The sequence below is a fragment of the Gobio gobio genome (assembly GCF_949357685.1).
Source record: "Gobio gobio genome assembly, chromosome: 2".
In the NCBI taxonomy this organism is placed as follows: Eukaryota; Metazoa; Chordata; class Actinopteri; order Cypriniformes; family Gobionidae; genus Gobio; species Gobio gobio.
In genome coordinates this window covers 42,223,835-42,238,776 of record NC_137098.1, presented here as the reverse complement: position 1 = coordinate 42,238,776, position 14,942 = coordinate 42,223,835, and the positions used below count along the sequence as shown (strand labels likewise).

At 39.7% G+C, this 14,942-nt stretch overlaps 1 protein-coding gene across 2 annotated transcripts in view; it reads right to left on the bottom strand.

Annotated features, from left to right (window-relative positions):
• Nucleotides 1-278: 278 nt before the first annotated feature.
• The window catches only part of cyld (cylindromatosis (turban tumor syndrome)), a 41,283-nt gene continuing 26,619 nt past the window's right edge, over nt 279-14,942 (bottom strand). Inside the window, exons 6-17 of one of the 2 annotated variants that reach the window (XM_079804790.1) lie at nt 11,499-11,615; nt 8,783-9,174; nt 8,211-8,376; nt 6,511-6,652; nt 5,731-5,853; nt 5,483-5,574; nt 4,074-4,140; nt 3,838-3,970; nt 2,813-2,921; nt 2,530-2,648; nt 2,063-2,279; nt 279-1,907 (exon numbers count right to left, since the gene is read on the bottom strand). In XM_079804790.1, the coding sequence (XP_079660916.1) occupies nt 1,723-1,907; nt 2,063-2,279; nt 2,530-2,648; nt 2,813-2,921; nt 3,838-3,970; nt 4,074-4,140; nt 5,483-5,574; nt 5,731-5,853; nt 6,511-6,652; nt 8,211-8,376; nt 8,783-9,174; nt 11,499-11,615 (1,862 nt within the window). In that variant the 3' untranslated portion in view covers nt 279-1,722. The remainder of the gene's footprint in view (nt 1,908-2,062; nt 2,280-2,529; nt 2,649-2,812; nt 2,922-3,837; nt 3,971-4,073; nt 4,141-5,482; nt 5,575-5,730; nt 5,854-6,510; nt 6,653-8,210; nt 8,377-8,782; nt 9,175-11,498; nt 11,616-14,942) is intronic. The other variant, XM_079804791.1, reaches the window with a different exon arrangement.

Sequence of the window (14,942 nt, the reverse complement as noted above, 5' to 3'; positions counted from 1 at the left end):
ACAAACACTCTCACACACGTGGCAGATGAAAACACTGCTGGCATCAAAGCACAAATGCTGCACACATCTCGGTGACTTGCGAAGACAGAGATTCTCACAGCTTGGTGGCACATCTGTCAACTTTTCAAGGTAAATATTCACTTCACATACACACACAAACTGCACTCCATCCTCTTGCTTGTCTTCACTTCTATTTTTGTTTTTTCACACATTTTACCAAACATAATCCCAAATGAGCAAATCAAAAGCAGTGCAGCCATTACCACAAAAGCTGTTTTCAAAATGGCATTTTAATTTAGTTAACATTTAAGAGAACAGCACAGAGATAATAAAGTCCACCTGGCTTCATTTTACACAAGTACACTAGTCGTCATCCTTTCTCCCGTTACAGCCGGAGAAAATCTCTCCCATAGTGTACGGTTACATTAGCAGAGATTAAAAAACAATCCCAATGCATGTTTCTTTTCATAGCTCTTCAGTTATAACCAGGCTGTGTAAACAATCCAGTAACCTATAGGTAAAGTGTGCATGGTACATCAAACCAGTATCTCGATGAACAGTGTTACTGCAAATTAGCCAACAGTGCTGCAGTATAGCGTGAGACAGCTCTTGCCCATTCAACCTCAGCAGTGAACACTCAACCAGAGCATGTCATATACAAACAGGAACTTGAATCAGCTCTTTATAACATGAGCATGTCCTTAACTGCAAAACTATAACTTTTTGAATATCATAATGTTATCATAATACTTTCAAAAATTGACTTGCATCTGTAAGAAGTAATTTACTGATATTTGTTTCACTTCGAGAGCATGGCCTGGGGAGCTGCTATTAATTCTTGTGATATTTAAAATAACATAATATCTATATTTATAAAAAAAAACTAATTATAATAAAATGAAATAAGTCCTAATTCAACAAGGAAAAGCTCAATTACATTATTCTTCATGTCCAAAAAAAATTGTGTGCTTAATCATCTCATTCGTCGGACCAGTGCATGGCAGTCGAGGGCTATGCTGTATGTGAACACACCTGACAAAGACTTCACAGCAAAATATAAAGGCAAAAACATGGGGCTACACACGGTCCGTCTCAACTATAATTAATGCTGGATGCTGCAGTGCATTAAGATGGGTCGTGATGAGTGGAGGCATTCAGACAGAAGGGAAACGCCTCGTTTTGGTCATTCATCCAAGGCTTCATTTACAGGGGTAGAGTATGTTGCCGTTTGGAGGGGTCAGTTCTGGCGAAAGGTGGCGAATGTTAAGCCGTCAGGTGAGTGAGTGTCTGCGATATGGAAAGATAGTGGGTTCTCTCCGTGTTCAAATAGCAAAAACGCCACTTCGCACACTCAAGAGTTGGAGCTCAGTCAAAGACGGCACAAATCAGAGAAAACAACAACAACACTTCAACAAACACACACAAACACATACGCTCTCACACAGTGCAAATAGGCTTTTCCGTTCGTTCTCTTGATCTCGCCTTCGCTCTTATGGCCATATTTACTCTGCGGTATGTACAGAGAGATGCAGAAGAGAGGATGAGGCAACTGGACATGGGATATTCAATCTTGAGTGCGTCTTGCTGTGCACTTTTCTTCTTTTTTTTCTTCCTCGTTCTCTCTTCACCACAGCCCCCTTTCTCTGTTCCCTCGTTCCATCATCTCTCTCCTTCTCGGCCATTCTCTTTCCTACCTTTCCGTCCTTCTTTATTTCCCCCTCTCTATTTATAGAGGCTCATGGAAGGACTCTGGTACATGCACATATAGGCGTCACAGAGAAGTCTGCGTGCATAGCCCTGGATGTTCTTGGGGTCCAGCGCGTGGAGTTCCTCTGGGGTCATCTTCAGGTAGGCCCCCACTTCTGGGCACGGGGACACCTGTGGGATGTTAAACCCGTTCTGACCACCTGCCACCAAAAACAGAGAAAATAAGTTAGAAAAACGATAGTAAATTCAATAAAAGAATGGTGCGTCAATTTATTATTGTGACTCACAAGTGAGCGAAAGTTCAATTTAAATCATATACGATTAAAAAACAATAACACAAAAAAGTAATCTGTACCGTCGCGGTCAGCCATACTATCGAAGAACAGCCAGGCAGAGTCTGCGGATCCGTATTTGACAAAGGCGACATAGTGGCTCGTCTCAATGCAGAGCACAGCAAACAACTCCATCTGCTGGTGAGGGTAAGATCCCTGTCTCCACACTGACTCCTGAAGCTCTTTAGGGACAGATAACTTTACATACCGATGAGACTTGCGCCGTGGGTGCAGATGTACCTAAAGGTCCAGGAAGTGAACACATACTCAGTGTCAAATATTCGGAAAAATATGCAGATTAATGTATATTTAACCACTGTAAGGAACTGTTATAGTTGTCTACACTAGGGTAAATGCATTTGAACAGTGATTTATTTGGAAAAGCCTCCATCTAGTGGATATGTAAGGTACTGCAGACAAGATAATTGAATTTTCATAAAGCTAGAAGAGCACATTTGTGCTTAAATTTGCATATGTCCGTGTGTCCTACCTGTGTATTGCACTTTTCACAGAACTGCTTGATCTTTCCTGGTGTGATGTCACAATCTTCGTAGCACTCTCTGCACTCGTAAAAAGCTAAACCACCACAGATTCGACATTCTCTAGGGGCTGACAAAAAAATTTGTTATACCATTTCCCTTTAAACACTGAAAACAGAGCACAGCTTGAATGATGCATATTGCAATAAAATGTGTTCTTTATCTCAAACACAGATTCATTACTTTGGTATGTGGAATTTTATTCAAACAACTGCACGAATCCAACTGACTCACTGTCATCTAATAGATCTGTGATGTCAAGCTCCAAAGAAGGGAAGATCTTATTAAACATCTTAAAGTCCTTCCCAAAGCGAGGCATCTGAATTATAAGGCAAGAAGGGGCCTGGACAGAAACAAACACACAAGAACATGACAGTCCCCTTCATTTATCCTTACACAACACTATCCAACAATATTTGAATGTGTAAATTCTCTACTTTTCATTTTGTGTTTGTTCTATGTGCTTATTTGGATAATTTCAACATCTAATTTATAAAATAATAGTAATAGTAGTAGTAGTAGTAGTAGTAATATCATGTGCAGTATAAATGTAAAAGTTCAGAAATAGTACCTCAAATTGATTTAACAAGTAAGTAGAATTAAACAAATAACTGAAATGATTGTAAATACATTAAAATTACTACATTACCATTCAAAAGTTTGGGGTAAGATTTTTAAAGAAAATAATTTTTATTTAGCAAGGATGTATTAAATTGATCAAAAGTAACAATAAAGACATGTATAAATGTTACAAACAATTTCCATTTCAAATAAATGCCATTCTTTTGAGCTTTATATTTATCAAAGATGAATAGAAAGTTCATGGTTCAAAATTTCTAAGACATTTTTTGCACCAAATCAGCACGTTAGGTTGCTTTGTAAAGGATCATGTGACACTGAAGACTGGAAGACGCTACTTTACCATCACAGGAATAAATTCCACTTTAAAATATATTCAAATAGAAAACAGTTTTAAATTACAAATAGAAAACAGTTTTAAATTACAAAATATTTCACAATATTATTTTTTACTGTATTTTTGATCTAATAAATGCATCATTTGTGAGCCTAAGAAATTTCTTTAAAAACATTTTACAGATTTTACAGACCTCAAACTTTTAAAAAATGTATATTAGAGTTGTATTTATGTTTTTAGAAAAAAATATTTTACAGTAAAAAATATTGTACAGAACAATAAAACAAGGAAGTATAATTGGCCTCTGGTTAACAAAGATATAGAGCATGCCTTGTGTACATACCTCTGCAAATTTAAGATCACTGTTGATGAAGGACCACTCCAGAAGTTGCTGGCTGGTTGGCACCAGAACTTTATCTTTCTTGTCCATAAAGATTTGATAAAAGTAACAGTCCTGAACCTTCTGCCCTGCAGACCTGAATAAGATCAAAGAGGAAAACACCACTTTGTAATACTAGTGCAGTTCCCAAATATGCTGATTCTAGCATGGATTTGATTTGAAGGGTGTGTGAGGCGCACCGAAGTTTGAGAAGAGGGTCGACTCTGAGGATGTGATGAAACAGGATGTTCAGGAACTCCTCAGGATCTAAACAGAGAGAGAATAACATGTTACAATTCACACCATACAAATGGTTTAATATTAGGATTCTTTAACTACTGTACTTGCATAAATAAATAAAAATGCTGTTACAAAACACTTGCTGCTATTGAGGTGGGATACAGGTAAAGTCAGGGACAGGTTTCAAGGTATGGGTAGGTTGTAGGGTGGGTTAAGGGGTAGGAGTCGGGTGAACAGTGTAATTATAGATGTAGTAACAGAAATTACTTACAGATTGAATTACATGCAGGTATTTTTTAAACATAAGTACAATGTAAAAACATGTATTTACACTATAAGTGCATTATATCGAATGATGAAATGTTATTACATAGTAGTTGAAGACTACTGAAGTATATAAAGTGGGCCCCATATTTTTATCATTTTGAGTGCCATAATTTAAACATTGAATACATTTTTGGTGCTCTAGTCTTGATCAATATAGTGTCTGTGTTTTGATGAACAATTAGGTTTTGAAAACAAAAAATTTGCATTCTTACAATTAATGACATTATCTGTAACATTTTACTCTGCTTATACAAAGAATTGAATGTTCTGCGTGTCATAACAAGGCTGTGTGCTTTATAAAATCACAAAGTGGACAAGTTTTTAACACCATGCCAGCTTCTGTGGCTATGTTCATGGTGAGAAAATGTTATGGTAATACTATATCAGGTTTTTACTATTTATATTTGCAAAAAACTCTAAAACTATATTTGGTTTAACTGTTAAAATGTCTTCAAAAGAGTTAACTGAATAAAAGGTTCTCACAGAGTTAAAACCAGCACAATATAATAAAACATGCTTCAATGATAAAGAGTTTTCACAAAGTGGACATAACAGGTGCCACCTGTGTTTCAGTATGGGAGCACAATGTCCCCTAAAACAACAGGATGTACTCATCATAAAAGTAAATGGGAAAAAATCCATTCCCAAACCACTTGGTATAATAATAACAGCTTCTGAAGGGATTTCTTTTACATTTTAACATCTAAGAACAAGAGCTCATATAACAATATTATGACAAGTCTGATATAGTTTTGCAGTCATATTGTGTAGCTGACAACATTATTTCTTCATATTTCATAGTATAAAGTACTGTTTTCCAACCAATACAATGTAGTATCAACATTTCCTGGAAAAATCATGTTGATGCACCTCTAAAAAGGAATTCTCTATTTGTGTTGTTCCTCAATATTGCAGATGCTCAAAATGAAAATAACTCAGCTGAATAAAAATGTAATCAGTTTCTGTTTGCACCTACAGAGGGCAGTGTCAATACATTTCTTCTTCTACAGTGTGACATGAACTACAGTGAGACTTTTCTCACCCTTCTCTTCTGATGTGAATCCTGACGCCGCCTCCACTTTCTCCAATATCCTCCTAAGTTTCATGATTTTAGTGGCGCACACGTAGCCATGTCTAACAAATACACACAGACAGATTAATAAAAGTTTATAACCAGATCTGTCACAGAGAATAAGTGAAGAATACCTGGATGATTATGTAGAATGTTATATTGGCTAATAGAGATGAAGCAGCCAAATAATGTGTGGTAATAAACTGTATTTCACTCACATTCGTAGAGGGTTGACTATTTCTGTGCGCAGTAACTCTTGAGTCTCTTTGTAATATTCTACATCAGTCTTGGATCTTGGCCTTAGGAGTACTGTATCCAACACAGAACTAAAAGAGAATAGACTGACATACAGAGAGAGACAGAAGAATACATATTTATGAATGTAACATTAAATATAAACAGTTTATAATCTGTTAAGCATCTTCTATCCATTGCACTAATGTCAAACAAATGTAATACGTAATGAGTAAAGAAATAAACTTTTAACTCTCTGTGTACATATCATGGAGAAATTAAACGTGTGTGAGTCAGTGTGTATTTGTGTGTGTGTGTGTGTGTGTGTGTGTGTGTGTGTGTGTGTGTGTGTGTGTGTGTGTGTGTGTGTGTGTGTGTGTGTGTGTGTGTGTGTGTGTGTGTGTGTGTGTGTGCACGAGTGTGTGTGTACTGGTTTGACCTACATTATGAGGACCATCCTTATATTGTAGTGTGTATTCAGGTTTCAGACCACGGCCCCTACATGAGGACATGCCGATGTCCTTGTAATTCAAAACGGTATTCGCAGAGCCAAAAAACCCAGAGGAAGCCCAGACAAGGCCCGATCAAGCCCCAGAACTGACAGTGGAAACGCGACTGGCACGCACAAGCATGTCTGCTTTTTGCCCGACAGTGGAAACGTGGCTATTATCTCAGTATAAAAAAACATTACGCCTATGGAATGTCCTCATAATGATTGGAGTACCAACATGTGTGTGTGTGTGTGTGTGTGTGTGTGTGCTCACCAGAACAGAGTAGAGTCCAGATAGCAGGAGTTATAATGTCCTTGAATTCCTTTCTTCTTCCCCACCATCACCTCCAAACCATCATTCTCCGTCCGAGGAGGAGTGTTCTCATTAACTACTTCACTCAGATAACCCCCAAAAGCTGCAGCAAAACATACTGATGAGTCATATCAATCAAGTACAATATAAGCTTCAATGCTCTGAGATTTTAAAAAACGGGTTCTGACATCAATACATTTAAGCTTTACTGACAGCATTTGTGGCATAATGTTAATTACTACAGATACCACAAAAAGTCAAATTCAACCTTCAGTTTACAAAAATATACAATATAAAAACACATGCTATTTTCAAAGTATAGTCACAAAACTTATTTATTGTGCATGGTAACAATCTTAGTGTGACAGAATCACTTCCTACTCTTGTCTGTGCAAAGTTTTATTCTAACGGTTTTGTTATAGTGACGTAAGCTTACGCATGATTCACAAAAACGAGAAAAGGATGTGATACAACTATCAGTACAGCACTGTAAACTACAATGCAAACTTCATCCACACGTCTGTAACACATAACCTGAAAACTAATTCACTTTGAAAAGTATTCCAACTTTCAGATAAAAAAATAAAAATTTCTTTAACAAAAATACACGTTTCACATTTTTAAACCCTCTGGAATGCTGGTTCATTTATTGTTAAGCCAAAAGTACATTTCCCTTGCCTGTATTTGGCTCAAAATCTTTATAACGCAATTTTAATTTAATCATCAGCAAGTTATTTTAGCTCCACTAGGTCCACTAGGTAGTGTGCACATGCCGAATGCATCTATCCGTGTTCAGGGTCAACAGAGTATACTTTTAAGAACTTGCACTCTCAATTGTGTACTAGAAATACTGGAAAACTATACCTGGCCCTTTAATGAGTTAATGTAACTGCAATGTCTGCTCTAGATCAGGCCCTTCCCATCAGAGTATGCTACACAACTCCTTGTTCAAGCTCTTGCTTTATCCAGACTGGACTATTGTAATTCTCTCTTGGCAGGCCCTCCAGCATGTACTGTCAAGCCTCTGCAACTGATCCAGAATGCGGCAGCAAGAGTGGTTTTTAACGAGCCAAAGAGAGCGCACGTCACACCTCTCCTCATAAACTTGCACTGGATGCCAATTGCTGCTCGCATCAAATTCAAGGAACTGATGTTTGCCTACAAAACGACCACTGGCTCTGCACTCCCATACCTAAACTCAGGACTTGTGTGCCCTCCAGAAGATTGCGTTCTGCAAGTGAATGCCGTCATTTTCCCAAAAAGGCAAAAAATCACTTTCACTGACCTTTACCTGGACTTTTTTCTGCTGGTGGAATGACCTGCCTAACTCAACCTGAGCTGCTGTAGCCAATTTCAAAAAACGGCTAAAGACGCATCTATTTCAGCAAAACTTGACCCATAAATACTAACACTTACTATACTATTTTGAATATCTATTCATTCTTTATTTAAAATATACTACATGTACTGTGCTAGACTAACTGGGACTTGTCACAGCACTGACATATTGTTGCCCTATTGTTGGTTTGATTGCTTTTATTGTTCTCATTTGTAAGTCGCTTTGGATAAAAGCATCTGCTAAATGACTAAAACACACGTCATGTAAACATTACTGTAGGCTTATCATACCCATAGGTACTGACACATCAAGTGTTTATTACCTATGGAGTTGCATCGTTCTATGGGGTTGGGTGAATGATGTAAGGAAGGGAAACGTGAGTCTGGCCTGCAACACTTCAGTTTGACAAACAGAGCTTTCTTTGGTGGACACGTGAAATAACGAATCCCTTTAAATGTGCCATCAGTGCAGCCCACACACTCCTCCTCCTAAACACAAATAAGAAACAAATAGTTTAGAAAATAGCAAATATAGCACTAATATAGACCTTTCAACAGTTTGGGGTTGGTAAGATTTTTTTGTGTTTTGGAAATAAGTCTCTTATGCTCACCAAGACTGTTCTCATTTGATTAAAAAAATATATATATTAATACAATAATTTAAAATATTTAAATATATATATAATTTATTGTAATTAATTCCTGTGATGGCAAAGCTGAATTTTCAGCATCATTACTCCAGTCTTCAGTGTCACATGATCCTTCAGAAATCATTCTAATATGCTGATTTGGTGCTTAAGAAACATTTCTTATTTTTATCATGTTATGTTGAAAACATATATGTTGAAAACTAATACTATAGTTACAGTACAGAAACACACATGAATCTACTGACCAGCTCTAGACCAGCTAGTGGCTCTTGTAGTCCTGGAGGTAGGCCAACCCAACGGATGACCCCACACAGCGGTGGGTTCTCTTTGACCTCCACCATTGACCCGACCTCTAACCCTGGCTGGCCCTGTGGTGGTGATGGAGGCCTCTGGACAGGCGTGGTAGCAGGTGGCAAGACCTCCTGCTGCTCCCCCATCACAGAGCCAGCAGACAGGGAGAGTGGGCCGTGGCTCATGCTCCCATTGGAGCCAACTTTGCGACTCAAGCTGAAGGGCAGGGAGTGGAACTTGTTATCATTGGACAGCGAAGTGGTTGTGGGTGGAGCTCGAGAGGGGGACGAGCTTGGGTTGAAGTCTGGGGGCATGTCCGTGAGGGATTTGGCCGGGTCCTCACCGACTGTCATGAAACAAAGCCAAAGAAATGAGAGGTTGTACCAAGAGGTCATAATAACCAGAAGATGCATCAGTGTGAAGGACCAGAAACTGATCAATCAATATAAACCATCAAATGACATCACAGCTAATGTTATGATAGGTAATTGATGATGACAGGTAATTATAATAAACGGTTTAAATGGCTTAAATGAAACAGTCATCTTTAATTGAGAAGATTTACATTTATACACTGGTCTTTGGTTCATTCAAAAGTTTAAGGTCGGTAATATTTTTGTAAAAAGTCTCTTATGCTCACTAAAACTGCATTTATTTGATCAAAACTACAGTAAATAGTAACAGTTATATGAAAAAAAATTTGTATGATGTTTTCAACATTAAAGGGTTAGTTCACCCAAAAATGAAAATTCTGTCATTAATTACTTACCCTCATGTCGTTCGACACCCGTAAGACCTCCGTTCATCTTCGGAACACAAATGAAGATATTTTAGTTGAAATCTGATGGCTCTGAAAGGCCTCCATTGGCACAATGCACGGTTCACTCTCAAGACCCTTAAAAGGTACTAAAGACGTCGTTACAAAGTCCATCTCACAACAGTGGTTCTACAATAACTTTATGAATCGGCGAGAATAGTTTTTGTGCGCAAAAAAACCCTAAATAACGACTTATATAGTGATGACGATTTCAAAACACGGCCTCATGAAGCTTCGAAGCGTTATGAATCAGTGAGTCGAATCATGATTCGGATCGCGTGTCAAACCGCCAAACTGCTGAAATTTGGCGATCCAAACTGCTCATTCGACTCACTGATTCATAACGCTTCGAAGCTTCATGAGGCCGTGGTTTGAAATCGTCATTACTATATAAGTCGTTATTTAGAGTTTTTTTGCGCACAAAAACTATTCTCGCCGATTCATAAAGTTATTTTAGAACCACTGTAGTGAGATGGACTTTGTAACGACGTCTTTAGTACCTTTTAAGGGTCTTGAGAGTGTACCGTGCCATTGTGCCAATGGAGGCCTTTCAGAGCCATCAGATTTCAACTAAAATATCTTAATTTGTGTTCCGAAGACGAACGGAGGTCTTACAGGTGTCGAACGACATGAGGGTAAGTAATTAATGACAGAATTTTCATTTTTGGGTGAACTAACCCTTTAATGATAATAAGAAATGTTTCATTTAAATGGAGAGCTTGTGTCTCATTGACAGTCAGATATCTTTACTGTCACTTTTGATCAATTTAATGCATGATTTTAAAAGTATGAATAAAAGGATGAAGAATAAAAAGTATGAATTTTGTTTTGAAAAAATCTTCCTGACCCAAACTTTTGAACAGCAGTGTAGTGTATACTAAAACATAGCCAAAATATGATGTCCTCTCAGAGCTGATCAGTGCTGGTTATTTCCTCCTCACTGAAGCACATACCAACACATAAAATATGAAGATATTGGTAAACATTGTTATGGGCTACAGGAAAGTGTCACCATAGGAATCAAGCATAAGAAATGTGATGAACAGACAGCCTGGTGAATGAGAACAAAAGAAGTACAGGCCCCAAACACAATATAAACCCCATAACCAATCACAGACCACCCTTGCAACCTCCTCCAATAGTGCATGTTAGTATAGTGTGACATGAAATATGAAATAGTAACACAGATGAAAGCAATGTTATAAGGAATACAGTTTCCCAATATGTTTAGCACCAAATACACATTCACACACATACGATCAAACACAATTACACAACGGATGAGTGGAGATATGGCTTGAGTGTACCAGCAATACCAAATATAAAAGGCTTTCACAAATCATACAAACGTAAAACTAGTCACAAATATTAAACATTTTATGTATACTGCAACTTACAAATTAATTCAGTTTTCTAAAAAAAATAAAAAAAATAATAATTAATCTAATTTAATTTTTTTAATTAATTATTTTTGTATTGCCGTATAGCAAATTTTAGTTGAATTCTGAATTTGAAATGCAAACACAAATGCGTGTACAGAACATTCACGATAACACCGGAGATGTTCATATTCTGATCAATGATGTCATGCTATGAAGTCGCATGCCACTCATGTCACAGTGAACCAGACTCCCAATAAAAGATCTCAGCAGCAAGTTGCTTTTAAAATCACAGTTGATGTATTCAAAGGCATTGATTAACATGTGATGACTTATTCATGACAAGATTATTAAAGGAACCTAAAGTTAAGTGTGTTCTAATTTTAGGCTAGATATCTGCAGGATGGCACCTTGCTGTTAAGATGTTTATCATTAGAGTTCCGCAGTCTTCCATTTGTATTGATTATTGATTACCTTCATCTATGTACCATGTGCTTTTGGCTTTGGACTGGGCAGGGTGATCGACCGAGCTGCCATTTAGTGTATAATAAAACTCAGACTTGCTCCTGCTGCCAGGCTGCAGGCCTAACCCTGAATAAGAGTCACGATAGGAAGATAGACAGTAAACAGTGTGTGTGTGTGTGTGTGTGTGTGTGTGTGTGTTTGCATGTGTATAACAGAGAGAGAGAGAGAGAGAGAGAGAGAGAGAGAGAGAGAAAGAAAGAGAGAAAGAAAGAGAGAAAGAAAGAGAGAGAGAGAGAGAGAGAGAGAGAGAGAGAGAGAGAGAGAGAGAGAGAGAGAGAGAGAGAGAGAGAGAGAGAGAGAGAGAGAGAGAGAGAGAGAGAGAGAGAGAGAGAGAGAGAGAGAGAGAGAGAGAGAGAGAGAGAGAGAGAGAGAGTATATGTGTTTCTACATGTGGGATTAAGCAAAATCTCAGATTTGTACATGGATGCCATTTCACCATAACAACTCTGAGACATTTGTGTGTATTCTTGCAGAAATGACATGCTTGGTGAGGATTTTACATGATCCATCAGGACAGAATTTAGGACAAACTTGAAAATGAAGGCAAAACAGCAGCAAATGACATTAGAGCCAGTGAGAGTGAGTGAGAGAGAGAGAGAGAGAGAGAGACAGAGAGAGAGACTCCAAAGCGAGTCATGCAGTGTTCAGCAAAGCTTATTATGGCATATCCAGTTCATGTTAAGATAATAGAGCATGGATCTAGAAGAATGAAAAACATCAGGAACACTACTTCCTTAAAGAGATCCTGACATGGGTTTTTTTTTATTACTTTAATTTTTCTTGAGGTTTACTTATAATGTTAATAAAGTTTTTTGCACATAAAAAAAACGAAATATATATGCAGAAAAATTTAATTATTTTCAACATTTGAAAATTTTTGGTTTGTTTTTTGCGCACAAAAAGTATTCTGACAACTGGAGTCACATGGATTATTTGAATGATGTTTTTACTACCTGTCTGGGCCTTGAAAGTGTTAATTAAATAGCTGTCTATGGAGGAGTCAGAGAGCTCCCGGATTTCATCAAAAATATCTTCATTTGTGTTCCGAAGATGAACGAAGGTCTTGCGGGTTTGGAACAACATGAGGGTGAGCAATTAATGACAGTAGTTACATTTTTGGGTGAACTAACCCTTTAAGCGACTGAATGAAAATGGGCAGGGCCTATGGTGCAATTATGTTTAACTATTCATCGATGTCTTGCTCTGGAGGCAGTCATATGCAAATGTTTTTCCTGTGTGGTGTCAGAGATCCCGCAATATCAAGACGAGACGTTTTTGGAGGTTGATTAAATAAATGCTTTGTTTATAAGGAGGAGGATGTTTTAAGCTCTGAAACTTGCAGGATGTTTTAATGGTACAAAGACCTCTTTTATGTCAAAAGATAGAGGCAAATTTGATTTATCATGTCATGACCCCTTTAAAGGATGTCTAAAGAATGACTGTTTTCTTTTTTCCTTTTTTTTAGTTAACAAAAAACATTTCTTTCAAACAAGCAGTTTTTAAAAAACTGCTCGGGTTATGTATATAACCCTTGTTCCCTGAGAAGGGGAACGAGCACTGCATCGGGACGACGCTTTGGGGATGCTCCCTTAGCATCAGCGAATCTGAAACCAGAATGCCAACTAGGCCAATCCGATTGCCGTGCGTGATGACGTCATTGTGACGGCATACCCGGAAGTATAAAAGGGGAGCTGGAACGTAATGGCGGTAGTAATTGCTCTGAAGCATGCGCTCCAGGCGCGCCGAGGTGTGGAGCTGGATGCGTGAGGGAAAACCACAGTGGACAGTGGGACGTCTCTCGAGACGCAAACAGATCCACTTCCACTGGGCCGAACCTCTTGCATATGGCCTCCACCACCTCTGGGTGGAGTCGCCACTCCCCGGGCCTCAGCCCCTGCCTCGACAGGATGTCTGCTCCCTGATTTTGGACCCCCGGGACATACATTGCCCTGATGGACAACAGTTTCCCTTGGGACCACAGGAGGATGTGATGCGCCAGTCTGCAAAGAGGGCGCAACCTCAAACCCCCCTGCCGTGCCCCAACCAGTGAGGGAGGCGTCTGTTGAAACGGATTTCCGGCAACAGGACGCTCCCAACACTGGCCCTTGGGACAGAAACCAAGGTTTCTTCCATATGACTAGGGAACGAAGGCCACTGCGCGTTACCCTGATCATACAGAATGGATTTCCCCTCAAGGAAAGCCACCTGGTTTACCTCCGTATCAGTACATGGTGGCCGCGGAGGTCCGGGAAAAAGCTCCTCAGAGCTTTGTAGACCTCCAGCATTTCCAGGCAGTAGATGTGCCAGGAGAAATGCCTGGTCTCCCACAGACCTCTCGCAAAGCGGCCGCCATGACCACGTCACAGCCAGTGAGGGAGGCGTCTGTTGAAACGGATTCCCGGCAACAGAACGCTCCCAACACTGGCCCTTGGGACAGAAACCAAGGTTTCTTCCATATGACTAGGGAACGAAGGCATCTGCGCGTTACCCTGATCATACAGAATGGATTTCCCCTCAAGGAAAGCCACCTGGTTTACTTCCCATAACCACGTCCCAGCCAGTGAGGGAGGTGCCTGTTGAAACGGATTACCGGCAACAGAACGCTCCCAACACTGGCCCCTGGGACAGAAACCAAGGTTTCTTCCATATGACTAGGGAACGAAGGCATCTGCGCGTTACCCTGATCATACAGAATGGTTTTCCCCCCCGAGGAAAACCCCTTGATTTCCAGCTACCACTGTAAGGGTCTCATGCAGCAGGCCAAGAGATATTCTGTTGGACGCAGCCGCAATGAGCCCCAGCAGCCTTAAACTGCTTCACAGTGATGCTGTGGCCTAGCTTCTTTTTAGAGACCACCGCCCGTATGGACTCGATACGTTCGGGAGACAATTGTGCCCACAACGTAGAGAATCCCATACGACTCCCAGGAACACAGTTCTCTGAGAAGGCGACAACACGCTACTGTGTGTAGAGTCTCAAAGGGCTAGGCCGCCTGGAAGAACCCGATATTGGTACGCTTTGCCCCAAAAAGCGAACCTCAGGAACTTCCTGTGACACAGAAGGATGGATACAGGGAAGTATGCGTCCTCTTCAGACCCATCGTGACAGACCAGTCCTCAGACTGGATCTGAATCACAATGGAGGAATTGCTAAGCATCTTGAATCTGAATCTCCTCAGAGAACGATTCAAGTACCTCAGGTCCAAAGTTGGATGCAACTGGCCATCCCTCTTAGGAACTGTGAAGTACCGGCTGTAGAACCCGGACTCCCTGTCTGGCGGAGGAGCACATTCTGTGGCCTCCCTACCAGCAGGGAGTGAACTTCCTGTTCCATTACCCGAACCTGCCCAGGGACCACTGCCGTCCAGACCACCCCACTGAACTTCAGGGGAAG